Source organism: Nyctereutes procyonoides, unplaced genomic scaffold (assembly GCF_905146905.1).
Source record: "Nyctereutes procyonoides isolate TBG_1078 unplaced genomic scaffold, NYPRO_anot_genome, whole genome shotgun sequence".
Classification (NCBI taxonomy): Eukaryota; Metazoa; Chordata; class Mammalia; order Carnivora; family Canidae; genus Nyctereutes; species Nyctereutes procyonoides.
This window is the reverse complement of record NW_026575121.1, coordinates 52,269,340-52,285,376: the sequence shown is the minus strand read 5'-3', so window position 1 is coordinate 52,285,376 and position 16,037 is coordinate 52,269,340. Positions and strand designations below refer to the sequence as shown.

The 16,037-nt window shown below is 39.9% G+C and overlaps 1 protein-coding gene across 2 annotated transcripts; it reads left to right on the top strand.

Annotated features, from left to right (window-relative positions):
- The first annotated feature begins 4,278 nt into the window (after nt 1-4,278).
- TEX30 (testis expressed 30) lies at nt 4,279-11,231 on the top strand. Of its 2 annotated transcripts, XM_055335618.1 has the most exons (6): nt 4,279-4,386; nt 7,523-7,596; nt 8,103-8,333; nt 9,100-9,151; nt 9,654-9,859; nt 10,428-11,231. In XM_055335618.1, exons 2-6 carry the CDS (start codon nt 7,582-7,584, stop codon nt 10,599-10,601), a joined length of 678 nt encoding a protein of 225 aa, XP_055191593.1. In that variant the 5' UTR covers nt 4,279-4,386; nt 7,523-7,581; the 3' UTR covers nt 10,602-11,231. The 2 variants fall into 2 exon arrangements, with proteins under 2 accessions (XP_055191593.1, XP_055191594.1); XM_055335619.1 differs by lacking the exon at nt 7,523-7,596 and having other exon boundaries at nt 4,282-4,386.
- Nucleotides 11,232-16,037: the final 4,806 nt, after the last annotated feature.

Sequence of the window (16,037 nt, the reverse complement as noted above, 5' to 3'; positions counted from 1 at the left end):
GGCTGACAAAGCTGAGGATCCCATGGGATGCACTAGGAGAGAGAGCTCCCCCTTCTTGGAGCGCATCTGAGAGAGGTGGCATTGCCTCTCTGGAACAAAGGAGTTGGCAAGTGCCATTACCCACCCCTGCCCCTCAGCATAAACACAGAGACACCTGCTGAGGCCTGCTAACCTGGATACTGGCTCCTTCCTGAACTTTACTCCAGACTCCACACCCCTGTGCCTTGGTACAACTGCCTTTCTAGGACCAAGTGGCACCAATCCTAGCAGCTCAGGAGAACCTCCACCAGAGGATCAGTGTGGGTCTATACTGTGCCAGGTCCCTAAGTTTGAAGTTTTATTTTATTTTATTTTATTTATTCATGAGAGAGTGAGAAAGAGAGAAAGAGAGAGGCAGAGACACAGGCAGAGGAAGAAGCAGGCTCCATGCAGGGAACCCAATGCTGGACCTGATCCAGATCCCGATCCTGATCCCAGGTCTCCAGGATCACGCCCTGGGCCGAAGGTGGTGCTAAACCACTGAGCCACCCAGGCTGCCCTAAGTTTGAAGTTTTAAAACTCAGTTAGCCTGCCAGGCATATGACACAGGTGCACTGGGCTGCCAGGTGGGCAGGTGGCCCACCAGACAGGGTGAAGACAGGGATCTGAGGGACACCCGGGACACACAGGGGAAGATTGTTTACTCTTCTAACTTACTTCAATAAGCTTCATAATGCCAACACTGGGGGCCTAAGCTCCTTATACCAAGCCCTGCTCCCCTGCATTCTGTAGATGCTGCTTTTCTCAGGCAAACCTGCAGTGGGGGCCCTCTCCCAGAAAATCAGCACCCCTGCAACATGTATCATGTCTACTGACCATAGAGAGAAGCAAAACTTCAGCTCTAAAGGAAATAGCATCAGGTCTCTTCTAACAAACAGACCAGGGCACACCTAGTTAAAACTTGTCACACTCTGGCCAAGGTCCTATCACTCCCCACTGCAGGCAAGGAGAAACTCTGCAAAAGACTGACCTAAGGGAAACAGCAGTCAAAACACAGCAGCAGCCAGCACATAACACATACCATGTACCAGAGACACTTCCTAAAGCACTAGGCCCTGGGCAATATATGACCTCTTATTTATAAAGCCTTTGCTCTCAGGAGCAGGAAACATAACAGGCTTTCCTAACACAGAAAAAGACAGAATTCCAAGATGGAGGAATTCATCTCAAAAGGAAGAAAAAGAAAAGGTAACAGCCAGGGATCTAATCGAAACAGATATAAGTAATATGCCTGGTCCTGAATTTAAAGCAACAATGACAAGGATACTAGCTGTGCTTGAGAAAATCACAGAAGACACCAGAGAGTCCCTTACCACAGAGGTGAAAGGCCTGAAAACTAGTCACACTGAAATGAAAAATGCAATAACCAAGATTTGAAACTAACTGGATGTAATGACCACAAGGATGGAAGAAGTAGAGGAATGAATGAATGAGATAGAAGAAAAAAGTCTGGAAAACAATGAAGCTGAAAAGAAGAGGGAAAGAAAAATATTCACAAATGTAGACTTAGGGAATTCAGTGCCTCCTTAAAGCATAATAACATTTGTATCATAGGAGTCCCAGAAGAAAAGGAGAGTAAAAGAAGGTAGTAGGTTTATTTGAGGAAATTATAGCTGAAAACTTCCCTAATCTGGGAGAAGGAAACAGACATCCAAATCTAGGAGGCACAGAGAACTCCCATCAAAATCAACAAAAGCCAGCCCACACCAAGACGTATCATAGTCAAATTTCCAAAATATAAAGAAAAACTCCTAAAGGAACCAAGACAAAATAAGCCCCTAACTTACAAGGGAAGACAAATAAGATTAGCAGCAGATCTTCCCACAGAAACTTGATAGGCAAGAAGCAGTGGCATGCTATATTCAATGTGCTGAATGGAGAAAAATATGCAGCCAAGAATACTCTATCTAACAAGGCTATCATTCAGAATAGAAGGAGAGAGAAAGAGTTTCCCAGCTACATTACAAAGCTGTAGTGATCAAGACAGTATTGTACCGGCACAAAAAAAGACAGATCATGAGAACAGAACAAAAAACCCAGAAATGGACCCATAACTATATGGCCAACTAATCTTTGACAAAGCAGGAAAGAATATCCAATGGAAAAAAGTCTCTTCAAGAAATGGTATTGGGGAAAGTGGACAGCAACATGCAAAAGAATAAAACTGGACCACTTTCTTACACCACACACAAAAATAAATTCAAAATGGATGAAAGACCTAAATGTGAGATAAGAAAACACCAAAATCCTAGAGGAGAACATAGGTAGCAGCCTCTTTGACATCAGCTATACCAATTTCTTAATTTGATAGGTCTCTAGAGGAAGGGAAACAAAAGCAAAACTGAACTATTGGGACTTCATCAAGACTAAAAGGCAACCTACAGAATGAGAGAAGATATTTGCAATGACATACCTGATAAAGGATTAGAATCCAAAATCTATAAAGAACTTATTAAAGTCAACACCCAAAAAACAAATCATCCTGTTAAGAAGTGGGCAGAAGACCTGAATAGACATTTTTCCAAAGAAGACATCCAGATGGCTAACACAAAAAGATGGTCCACATCACTCATCACAGAAATACCTACCAAAACTACAATGAGATACCACCTCACACCTGCAGAATGGCTAAAATGAACAACTCAGGAAACAACAGATGTTGGCCAGGATGTAGAGAACGGGGAACCCTCTTGCACTGTTGGTGGGAATGCAAACTGGTGCAGCCACTGTGGAAAACAGTATGGAGGTTCCTCAAAAAGTTAAAAATAGAATTCCCCTAGATTCAACAATTGCATTACTACGTATTTGCCCAAAGAACAACAACAACAAAAAAAATACTGATTGGAAGGGATACCTACACCCCAGTGTTTATAGCAGCGTTACCAATATTAGCCAAATTACAGAAAGAGCCAAAATGTCCAACAGCTGATGAATGGATAAAGATGTGGTAGATGCCAACAATGGAATATCACTCACTCTGTTTGCAATGGTGTGGATGGAGCTAGAGTGTATGATGCTAGGTGAAATAAGTCAAAGACAAATACCATATGATTTCACTCATGTGGGATTTAAGAAACAATACAAATAAACATAGGGACAAAAAAAGAGAGGTAAACAATAAAACAGATTCTTTTTTTTTTTAATAAAACAGATTCTGGGATCCCTGGGTGGCGCAGCGGTTTAGCGCCTGCCTTTGGCCCAGGGCGCGATCCTGGAGACCCGGGATCGAATCCCACGTCGGGCTCCCGGTGCATGGAGCCTGCTTCTCCCTCTGCCTGTGTCTCTGCCTCTCTCTCTCTCTCTCTCTCTCTCTCTCTCTGTGTGTGTGACTATCATAAATAAATAAAAATTTAAAAAATTTAAAAAAGAAAAACAGATTCTTAACTGTACAGAACAAACTGAGGGTTGCTGCGGGGGGGTTGGCTTAAATGAGTGATAGGTATTCAGGAGGGCACTGGAGATGAGCACTGGACGGTAAGCCTAAGAGCTGAATCACTAAATTCTACACCTGAAAGTAATATTACACGGTATGTTGACTAACTGGAGTTATTTATTTATTTATTTATTTATTTATTGGAGTTTAAATAAAAACTCGAAATTGAACTGGAATCTATTTATTTACTTATTTATTGGAGTTTAAATAAAAACTCGAAATTGAAACAAAACCAACAACAAAAAACAAATATAAAGCCTTGGTGGTCATTGTAAGGGCTTTGGCTTCGTTATGAGAGATCCGGGAAGCCTCTGGAAGGCTTTGAGAGGAGGAGGGGTTTACATTCCAATCGGGTGCAGTTTGCTGCTGCGCTGACCCAGAAGCAAACACGTGGAGGCAAAAGCGGGATACGAGAGCATTTAGTATCTCAGTAATCCAGGCAGAGTTGAAGGGGGTGCTCCCACCCGTCTGGTAGACGCACGAGAAGGGTTGGACTTTGCACATACTTGGACACAGAGTCAACAGGACCTGTGGGTGTGAGGGATTTATCAGCTTCGACCTCCTCCTCCCGTTCACGGCTTGCGCCTCCGCTGGAAGGGCGCTGCTGGGAAGGGGAAGGAGCCAGCGTGGAGCCAGCGTGGAGCACGCCGGGAGTGAGGCAGCGCCCGGAGGTGCTCTCGAGCCCCCGGACCGCAGGGGACACCTGCCGCCCCGCCCCCCAGGAACGGGCTGGAAAACTCCGGCTCCCAGCGTGCCCCGCGCGCCGGCCCGCGCGCCCAAGGGGCGGAGCCTGCGCGCGCGTGCGCCGAGGCGGAGAGGGCTGGCGGGTGAGGCGAGGCGGTCCCTTCGAGCGCGGTAGTTTGTCCCGTGAAGGGAGGCAGGACGGTTAGGCGCTCTCGGCCGCCTCTTCCCCGGTAAGTGCGGCGGCGGTGGCGGTTGGCGCCGCCAGGTGGGGGACGGCCTCCGGAGGAAGGTGCCGGCGCGCCTGGCGACCCCGTCTTAGACGTTTCGCGCTCGCGGCCGTCGCGCCTCGGGGGCTGTTTGTCGCCTCCGGGAGGCGGGAGGCGGGAGGCGGTCGGCGTAAGCTCGGTGCCCGCGGGCCCGGCCGCCGGGGTTTCGCCCGCCTGGCGGGTGGGGAGGCCTGAGGTGAGGGAAGGGGCGGGCGGGGAGAGCCGAACCGCCGGGAGCCGTGAGGGGTCTCGCGGGGCGCCGGGGACGACCGCCGCGCAGCCCCGCGCACGCGCGCCAGTGGAGCGAACGAGGGCAGCTTGAGGTGCCTTCGAACCCCGCAGTCCTGTGGAGGGGGGCTCGCTCGGAGTATCGACCCCGCCCCTCGCCCGGAAGACTTGAACTCTTCACGGTGTTGTGTGCCCACGACGTGCAGGACTGCGTCCGGGGATACAATAGAGCATGCCCAGGCGGTTCCCCGGTGGTGGCACTTCGGCCCCGGGGCATGAGATGCGATGGCTTGGGGAGCCTGGAGCCTGAGGAGAAGTCCCGCAGGTCCCGCTTGAGGCCCGCGATGTGGGGACACTGCTAAGTACCGAGACTACCGACTCCTCGGCACGGCGACTCTGTAGCTCCCGGGTTTGCAGAGCCACGCTTGGACCCTGCCCGGTGCGAATCCCAAACCAGAGGCTGTAGCCCGGACTGTGGAGCCCAGGTCGCGGTGGCAACCTGCTGTTCATAGTGGTGGAGAAGATGTGCGCCGGTTGTGAAGCACGGGTTGTTCATCGGGAAATCTGGAAGGGATTAGAGTTTCTCTGGAAAACAAACACAAAACCCAAGTTGTTGAGGAGTAGCAGAGCATTCTAGGCAAAGAGAGTGCACTGGTCGAATACGTGTATCTAATATTACTCCCTCCTGGAATCTCACTAAAATGACAGTAAAAAAGGGTTTTTCGGTTTTTTAGAGACATGAACCCAAATGATGGAGAGAATGGGAAAGGAAACAATAGCAGCGAAACATTGGGGTCTGGAAAGCAAATGTACTTAGCAAACCCTAGCTTGATTCTGAACCCGCAGCACGGAATGACTGGAACAGGCCCGTACAAACCACACGGAAAGTGGCAGCACCGGCCACCCTGGGAACTGCCACTGAAGCAAATGGTGTGGGGGTGTAGGTGGAGGGCTTAGATAAACCTAAGTTCAGTGAAATCTTTTGAAGAAGCGATTAGATATCTACATCCCCTTTCCTAGTTCACATTTTTGGGTGACTGCCTTTCTCCCGTTAGAAGGCAGGAGGCTATTCTCTGAGAACATAAAACAGGGTCTTTGAACCAGGGCACCCAGGCACAGTTAATTATGGGGGCTACATTTATAAAAGGGACACTGAAGGCTGGGGTCCCTTGTCGTCCTTCTCCCACTCAAGAGCCCAGAATTTTTCTTGCCAGACTAATTCCCCTCAAGCTCAAATAAGAATTTTTCTACACACACACACACACACACACACACACATGTGTGTGGAAGGACAGACAGTAAGTTGGTCACAGTGGTTGCTTCTGGGAAAGGGAAGGAACTAGGTAGCCGGAGGAAAAGGTCTTAATAACTATTTACATTTTTGTTTTGTTTTGTTTTGTTTTTGAAATTTTGTGCCATATGCATATATTATCTATTCAAAAATAAAATATGTTCCTTAAAAAATATAATTTCAAATTATACCCTTAGGTAAGGCAATTCCTCTCCCACAAGTTTATTATATAGCTTTGTCTACACACATGAGAAAATGTAAGGATGTGTCATTCATTGCAATATTTTAGTAAAATATTAGAGACAATCTCAGTGTTCATTAATAGATGATAGTTGGTGAAATAAATTTTGTATGACTCTTGGAATATTCTGTAGACATAAAATACAATGAAAGAAGCTCATTGTATAAAGAAAAGAGTAAACATAGCATGTATTTTAAGCGGTGGAGGATTTAGAAAAACACAAGTATATTAAAAAAAGGAATATGTATATTTGTATAAGATATCTGGCAAGATCTATAAAAAGCAGGTAATGTTAGCTGACTTTGGAGAAGGGATCTGAGTAACAAAGGCAAAAGTGGAATGAGGGAGGCTTTTCACCATATAATTTTGGTACTTTTTGAACTTTGAATCCTCTTATTGTCATGTATTCAATAAATGAGTGGATAAATGTTAGCAAGAAAAAAATAAATGAATAATGGAGATCCTGATGTTGGTAATACCCTGAACAATAAAAAGTCTCTTAAAATAGGGAAGAATTCTGCATAACAGTCCCCAAATCTCAGTGGCTTACATTTCATGCCCTTGGTTCTTCAGGCCAACATTTCTTGGTTGTGGCTTAGATCTTGGCTAGATTAGGCTGGGCTCCAGACTTCAGTTTTGGGTTCATATCTGCAACATGTATCTTCCTTCTGGGACCCAGGCTGAAAAAGCAGAAATACCTAGAACATGCTTTTCTGATGGCTGAGGGTGGGAGTTGAAGGGGGCTTCTAGAAATTTGCCGTGTTTCAGTTCAAAGTGACTCATTGCAACTTTCATATATATTCCATTGTCACATAGGCAAGCCCCAAATCAGTAGGGTGGAGATGTATGTACACTCTGCCAATTGGGAAGCTCTGCAAAGGCACCTAACAAAGGATGTGGATATATACTTCTGTTGCAGAGCAGAGGAGGAGGAGTTGGGAAAGATGATGATGAAAGAAATGACTTAATAGAAAGATACTGTGAAATTAAATTGAAGATAGTTGTTTGAGAATAAAGATGCTTAGAAAAAAAGATATCCATATATGCCAAGATACATTTTACTTTGATAGGAATTTTCTTAAGGTTTCCATGTCAAGGTATCACATTGGCTTTTCTTAATGTAACATCTGCCATCCCCACACCTGGCCCTGTAACCAATTCTGAGTGCCTGTGGCTTTAGGAAGCTTGAAAGTAATGAAATAATGCACCTATAAAGGCACTAGTTCTTAGAGAAGTAGTTCTAAATATGTTTATTTCAGCTACTGAATGTGTTCACTCATAGTTCTTATGTCATATCCATGTCTGCCAACCCATCTTTCACAACAGAATCTTCTTTTCAGGGAGATGTCCTTTGCTTCTCAGATGTAATGCACTTTAAGTTTGTTATTCAACAGTGAAAATGAGTCATACGGAGGTAATATATATTTTCATATGTTCTGAATCTTCAGGGTTCGTTCTTTATTTCTTTTTCTTTTTTTCTTTTTTCTTTCTTTTCTTTTTTAAAGTCATGTGGCTCCAGAGTAATTTTCTTATTTTCAACTTGTACTGTAAGAGACAGTATAGCATTAATGGTTAGAAGGAAGGACTTTTGGAGCAAACTGCCTTGAGTTTGAATCCTAGCTAGTGGCTCTATAACCTTGGGCATGTTACTTAACTTGCTGTACCTCTGCTTTCTCGTCTATAAAATGGAAGTAATAATAGTACTTGTTTCATAGAAGTATTAGGAAGGTTAACTAAGTACAGATAAAGCACTTATACTGCCTGACACACAATAAATACTTAAATATTAGCTATCGGTAATATTGCTTCTTATTTAGAGGCCATGTGTATCATGGGTCTCACAGAATAAACATACTGTTATTTAGTTGTCTGAATAGGCAAGGAAGTAATTTTTGATCCCTTTATTCTCTTGAATTCCAGGTTAAATTAAAAATACCTTTTGGAAATAAATTACTAGATGCTGTTTGTTTGGTACCTAACAAGAGCTTAACATATGGAATAATTCTTACACATGGAGCGTCAGGAGATATGAACCTTCCTCATTTGATGTCACTGGCATCCCATCTTGCATCTCATGGTTTTTTTTGCCTGAGATTTACCTGTAAAGGCCTTAATATTGTACATAGAATTAAGGCATATAAATCAGTTTTGGTAAGAAAATTTCTTTATATTTACTTATAACAGAATTTTGTTTTAGAATTCTTAATACATTTAAGGCAAATTCTATTTGGTTTATTTTAAAAAGCTTTTAATGACTATTCTTAGAAACTCAACAGTATATTAAGGCTGTATAGTAGTCAGATTTCCTTTTTTTTTTTTGCTCTCAGTTTCCATGGAGATGAATGCTTACATCATAAATGTTCTCCATGGTACTGTCAAGGAAGCTATGTATGATGTAATTTTATTACTAGAATTACATAACTTCAGAATATAGTTCTGGATATTTGCCTACTATACTCTGAATGTACAAATACAGCACAGTTTTGAAACTAAAATCCTAGGATAACAAATTTGAAATTTTTAAAATCCAGATTATTTCAAACTTGCTAAGTTTTTCAGGGCTTTAAATTAGATTTTAGTACTCTTAAATTCTGTATTAGTTGGAAGCTTTTACTGGCTTTTTTTAAAAATATAATTCTTTAAAAATATTTTAGTACTTTTAATTTTTTTAGACAGGTAAAGTGATTTTTTTTTTCTCATTTATTCACCTGTATTTACCCAGCTATGATCTGATAGTGATAACATGACCAGAAGAGCAAAGAACTGGTTACCTCTTTCAAGAAGAATCCCTTAAGATTTTATGGTTGTCTTTGCAAAGAGTTTCATACATTTCAGTAATGATAAGAAATATATGTTGGTTTTCCAGTGAAATATTTTATAGGAAAGGAACTGATAAGTTTTTGGTTGGTTTTTCTAGAATTACCTAAAGACCTCAGGAGAGTACAAACTGGCAGGTGTTTTCCTTGGCGGTGAGTTGAATACTTGCTTTTAAATCTATTCATACTGATATAGGAACAGGTAATCAAGAATTAAAATTAATTGATGACAGGAAGCTAATTTAAGGATTTTCTTTGTTTTGTTTTGGTAAGTCACTTTCTTGTATAACATCAAGGTACTTTATATATTTAAAGCAAATTTCAGCCTTATAAATATGTATTGTAACCCAAAGTTCACTTCTTTTATTTATATCCCTGAGCCACTGTCTCTCATGATTCTTCAAAAGATTGTCTTTACCTCAAGTATTCTTCAGGAAAAAAAAATTCCTTTTTTTTTTTTTTTAACTTAGGATCAATTATTAACTCTTCATAGATGTCCATTATGGGTATTACAATTTGTTAATTGTCATCTTTTGGAGTTAAGTGATACAATCATGATGGATGAACAGTAAATGAAATCTAATATGCCATATTATCACACTTATGTATATGAATGTTTGTATTTCAAACTGAACTTAATTTTAATTGATTTTAGGTCGCTCAATGGGCTCAAGAGCAGCTGCTTCTGTAATGTGCCATATTGAGCCAGATGATGCTGATGATTTTGTTCGAGGTCTCATTTGTATTTCTTACCCACTGCACCATCCAAAGCAGCAACATAAACTTAGGGATGAAGATCTCTATCGTATAAAAGATCCTGTGTTGTTTGTGTCAGGCTCAGCAGATGAAATGTGTGAAAAGGTGAATTATAACTTGATGTTTGTGTAAGTGAGAAAGTGAATGAAAGTATCTTGAGAACAAGATATTACCGGCAACTTTCAGTCTCTTTAAAAGGAACTGATCGGACTAATGTTAGTTTTGTGACTTAGTTACCTATTACTTTGGAGATATAAGCATACTGGCAGAATTAATCTCTGTGGAAAGAGTTGCTAAATGGATTGACTCTTATTTGGGAATGAAAGATTAAATCTGAAACTTAGGATTTATACTAGACTTTACATTTGGTTTATCATTTCAAAATTCAAGCAGATTCTTCTATTTGTTATAAAATTGACTTGAGAAAAAGTAACTTGTACACGTTACTACATATTCTCAGGAATGAATGCTTGATTTATTCTGTGGTATTGCTGTATTTGAGATGTAGACTGCCATTTCTGTGGACATTTCTTTTAATATTCCATTGCCTTGAAAGTTATCTGTAGAGTAGGTAATCAATGGATGCCAGTAAAGGAGGTGCAGGGGAGAGAGAGGATCTTTATTAAACCCTAAAAGAGCACTGGTCTAGCATCCTCTTCTTTTTTTCCTTTAGAACTTGTTGGAGAAAGTGGCACAGAAAATGCAAGCTCCCAATAAAATCCACTGGATTGAGAAGGCAAATCATTCCATGGCAGTGAAAGGACGGTCAACAAATGATGTTTTCAAAGAAATAAATACACAGATTTTGTTTTGGATCCAGGAAATCACTGAAATGGACAAGAAATAATTATATTTAGCTGAAAGCCCTGTTATTTTGAATACAAATACAGTTCATTTGATAAAGAACAGCATACCTCTCAGCATTATGAGATATTTCAAATGAATTTAATGTTCTTTAATGTTTCCCCCATTTTTAAAACCTGTTTTAATTGTGAAATTAATGTCCTTTATATAATATCTTTTAAAAGCACTGTTATAGTTGTATAAAGATGATGTACAAATATTGAAGGTGGTCTAAATATAATTTATTTTCATTAATATAGTTAAGTTTTGAAAAAAATTAAACGTTTGAATTTTGTTACAAGGGAACTTTTGTCTTATTTGCTGTCAACTGAGCAGGTACTCTAATTTTGCAGAGCAGTGTCTTTAAAAAAGAAAACCGTTTACTGTGGTAAATTTAGTTTTATAGAATGTGTACATTCATTCACCTAATCTTTTAATCTCAATTAGGGAATAGGAAGGAAGATATATTTTCAGATATGGGGACCTTGAACATTGTTTTTTGGAATGAAGTAACAACTTTCATTCAAAACATTTCTTGAAGGCCTATTATAGGCAAAGCCTGATTAGATTTGTGAAGAGTAAATACTTGGAGCTTAAATAAAATGGAGGATGTCTAGACCTCTCTCTGATTAAGGGGAAAATGAAATAAGGACGAAGTATTGGGACTAACATCTGTGCTGTGTCTAGGCAGAGTTAGTTAGGTCACTTAATTTTGGCTTGGAAAGTTAAGTTATTACCTGGACTGGACTTAAGAGATATTGAGTTACATACTAAAAACAGTAGTGTCTATATTTCCTACAAAGGGCACAATATGTGATGGGGCTCATATACATTTGTAGTAAAGGATAGTTTTCTATAGTAAGATATTAACTCTTTCTTGGCTTCTCTACTACTATAATATTAGGCCTTTCAGACAGCCTTAGAGTGGGCTGAGAAGCCTGTAGATTTTTGAGGTCCCTCATTCATTCTTCTCTGATAGAGTCCGTGGATTTTAATTATTTGTTAATTTTTCTAAATAGTTCATAAGAACAGAAATTTAGATAATAATGTCCAAATTTTTTATATTCTAGAATGAAACTATGAAATCAAATTTTCTGTATCACTCAGTGTATAATACGTTTTGACTGAATTTCTTGAACAAGGCCTAAATTTTTAAAAATAGGATATATTTCATCACTAACATTCAACTGATGTCAAAATATTATAAACGTGTAAAAAACATCCATAGCTGACAAATATAATCCTGGTGTAGAAGTATAAATCATTTGGGAAATATTAATACTGTAAATCAGAAGTAAAACTAATGAGAAAATGAAAACTTACAGGGCAGACCATAATATAAAAATACAATGAAAAAATAGATTTAAAAGGTTACTAACCAGATTATATAGTTACAATACTCAAGTTTGCAGATTAAACTATAGGCATAATATAGATGACCAAAGATAGGTATATCAAATATAGAGAGAACGTAGAAGGTCCTTTAAAGTTGTTTTTTTTTTTTTAAGTTTGCCTGTAAGAAACTTTTTGATTGATGAAATGGCTTGTCATTTGAGAACTGTGTACCTAGTTAGGGGTGGGGAACATACAACTCCTAGATATGAGTGATCTGTGTAAGGCTGAAGTGAACATTTGTGAAAAGGACCCAGCTGCTCTTCACAGATTTGCCACATCTTGTAGCAAAAATGTGCAGGCCCTTCAAGTTTGAGATTATGGTTACTTGTGGCGCCTCTGGTAGGCATCCTTGATTCATGGCACAACCATTACCTAGACCAATAGTTCTCAGCTAGTGATTTTTGCTGCCTGAGGGACATTTGACAGCGTCTGGAAACTTGGTTGTCACGATTGGGGTGGGGGTGCTGGCATCCGATAGGTAGAGGAAAGGGATGCTGCTGACAGTCTATAATGCACAGGACAGTCAGCCATAACTGAAGTATCTGATCCAAAATGTCAGTAGTGTCCAGGTTGAGAACCTTGTCTCAGACAAACCTTAGTTTTGGAGATATTTTGAAATCCTTTCTCCCTCACTCCTTTTCTACCCCTTCCAAACCCATTTGCTCCCTTTTAGTTGCCAAACCCTGGGTTTTCAGTCTCAAAGTCTGATTTTAACACTGCCATCATTCTAATTGAGGCCTTTATCAATTTTCATCTGTATAATTGCAATACCCTAATTGATTTTCCTATTTTGTGGCCTCCTCACTTCAACAAACCAGTTCACACCCTCATCTCTAAAACTGTTGTTGGAACTCCAAAAGTGACAAGGTTAAAGCCTTTAGTTCAAGGCTGTCTGCAATAGGCTCTACCAACATTTTAGCCCATTTCCCCCATACTCTGAAACTGTACAGCACAGTATTCCAGTCACAAAGTTTTATTTTTTAATTTTTATTTTTTTAATATATATTGTTTATTTACTCATAAGAGACACAGAGAAAGAGAGAGGCAGAGACACAGGCAGAGGAATAAGCAGGCTCCATGCAGGAAGCCTGATGCGGGACTCGATCCCGGGTCTCCAGAATTACGGCCTGGGCCGAAGGCGGGCACCAAGCCACTGAGCCACCCGAGGATCCCCCAGTTACAAAGTTTTAGAGCAAAGTCTTCCTGCCTCCTTTTCCTGAAATTTTCTTGTAGTCTTTGCCTGTTACCGAATCCTCCTCATTCTTTAATACCCTTAAATTCTTTTTCCCTCTTTACAGCTTTTCCTCCTTGGAACCCATACAGTATTTTCCTCTCTTTGTTGTTTTTCTAAAGATTTTTTATTTATTTATTCGTGAGAGACACAAAGGCAGAGACACAGGCAGAGGAGAAGCAGGCTCCAGGCAGGGAGCCGGATGCGGGACTCGATCCTGGGTCTCCAGGATCAGGCCCTGGACGGAAAGGCGGCACTAAACTGCTGAGCTACCCGGGCTGCCCTCTCTCTTTGTTGTTAATCACACTTTGCCTTCTCAGTACATTTATTGGGATATTTGTGCCATACCACATATTAAATACTCCATGTCAGGGAATGACATGATCTTTGTATTCCATAGAGCATTTTTTATACTTGTTTAGTGCCTTTCATACTCATTATTCAATATTTGTTGTATTGAACTAAGATATTTAGAGGGAGAATTTTTTTTTAAGATTTATTTATTTATTAATGAGAGAGAGAGAGAGAGAGAGCAGCAGAGACACAGGCAGAGGGAGAAGCAGGCTCCATGCAGGGAGCCTGATGTGGGACTCCATCCCTGGTCTCCAGGATCACGCCCCGGGCTGGAGGTGGCGCTAAACCGCTGAGCCCTAGAGGGAGAATTTTTTTAACCATTATGAGCAATCCCTGATTTTATATTGCTGCTTTATACACCTGTTACTGGGGCTTTTTCCTGAAACATAAAAAAAAAAAAAAAAAGCTTAGTTCACAATGTCTATAAATAGTGTAAAGAAGGTGACATTAGTACATACAATAGATTTTTTAAAAAACTTCAACAATTTTTTGGAGTGTTCTCTTGTGTTCATATTACTGTTAGTGATGGGGTTTCTCTGGCGTTATTTTTCTATTGTCTTTGTAATTTTTAAAAACAAATCCAAAAAATAAATAAATAAATAAATAAATAAATAAATAAATAAATAAATAAAAACAAATCCAGCTAGCACTTTTTATGCAGCTTACTTGAGATTGGTACGAGAAGAGGTTTCTGGTGTAAAGAACAGAAGTATCTATGTTGGAAACTAGGTGATTGTACTTTTTTAGTAGGTAAGTACATAGGTAACAACCATGAGAAAGCCCTGAAGGAGGATGCTCTGTACCTCTGTGCACATTTCCCTATCAGCAGGAGTGGTACACAGAAGTTCCTTTTCAGTTCTGACAGAGCTGCTCTGTAGTGTACTAATTAGGGATTCAGTGCCACAAAGCTCTGAAAGATCTAAGGAACTGTAAAGTGTTAAAACATTGAATACTCTTTACAGTAGTGTTAAATGAATTAGAGAGTGCCAGCTATCAGGCAACTGAAATTGAGTATCTTGCCAGCAGCAATAAATATTCTAGAAAAACCCAGCAGTATAAAATCACCTTGATTGTGTATGTGGGAGGGGTGTCAGAGAGGAGGGTGTATTTTATCCTAGAAAAATCCAGAGGAATTGCTGAAGTTTCTTCAAGAACTAATGAATGCCTGTCCTGCATTCTGGAGGGCTATTCTTTGCAAAGACAAACCCCAAGATCATAGTTAAACCTAAGTAAAGATTATAAATACCTGCAGACTATGGTTGAGTAGATTGGAAGACTATAAACTGATGCTTAGGATGTGTCACTGAGCTCATTATTTCCAATACTCCAGGAAGGTAAGAGCTCAATAAATCTTTCTTGCACTCAATTATACTTAATGTGACAGAAGAGACCTGAACAATTAACTCTAGTATAAAGAATATACTTCTTTCCTCAACTCACCTTGAGTAAGTGAAAACAAAGGAAGAATTAATTACGTCTTTCAAAGAGAAAGTGCTCTGAACCCAAGGTCATGTTAACACTTTATTAATAGTCCAAACTATCTTGTATTTGCTTCACAAACTTATACACCTACTCTCCAAACTTTGAAGGAAAGTGAGTAGTACTTAAATCTGGCTCTGCTCCATGCTAATTCTGGCATCAAGAAGCCTCACAAATAGCTGTTCTTTGGAATCACCAGAGATAGGCCAAAAAAGGGAATTCATCAGGAGACCATTCAAAATCTCACTTTGGTTTTCATCATAACAGTAGATTTTTGAAGAGCATTGCTAACAGACCCTTCTAGCAAAAAGAAGAATAAAATGAGATGTTCTATTTAAAAAAAAAAAAAATCAGGCAGGCCCATAAGAGAGAAACTATCCTATGTCCTACTTAGTGACAATGAGACATACTAAAAAATTATTTAGTATTTATATGAAACTCAAGCTGGGGCATTTAGTTTCTTTTTGTTTGTTTTGTTTTGTTTTTTACTAAATCTGGTAACACTACACTTGTATATTCCTAATCACAAGCCTAAAATACAGTATTCCCAGTGGTTACGTCTAATTCAGATTTGTTCTGCATTTTTTGAATTACAGGGTGATAAATAATCCAACTGTGCTAAGGGATTGTTTATGGAATTGTGTTTTCTTTTTGTGAAATTAATAAAGGATGATTTGAAGTTTATAAATTGAAAAACTATTAAAGCAGTATACATGTCTCACCAGTGAACTTTCATCATTGCTAAAAGTAAGTTGACATGAGCTTAGATGAATACCCACTATGACACGTACCTCCCTCTACTCAGAACCAGAGCAGTCACTGCTGTACCTGATCAAGACACTGAGCAGCACTGGGAATTTTTTTTCTGGCAGAGCATTCCATGTGGTTATGAGATGAGCATATCACCTTTTTGTGTTTTGGGGCATCCAAAATTGAAGATTTCAGAATGAGACATCAATCTATGTCACATATTACATAAAA

What these genes read in the sequence shown, in the direction of transcription:
- TEX30 (XM_055335618.1), top strand. An exon ending in GGCAGGTGTTTTCCTTGGCG is followed by an intron (nt 9,152 to 9,653) that starts GTGAGTTGAATA and finishes AATTGATTTTAG; the next exon opens with GTCGCTCAATGGGCTCAAGA. An exon ending in CAGATGAAATGTGTGAAAAG is followed by an intron (nt 9,860 to 10,427) that starts GTGAATTATAAC and finishes TTTTTCCTTTAG; the next exon opens with AACTTGTTGGAGAAAGTGGC.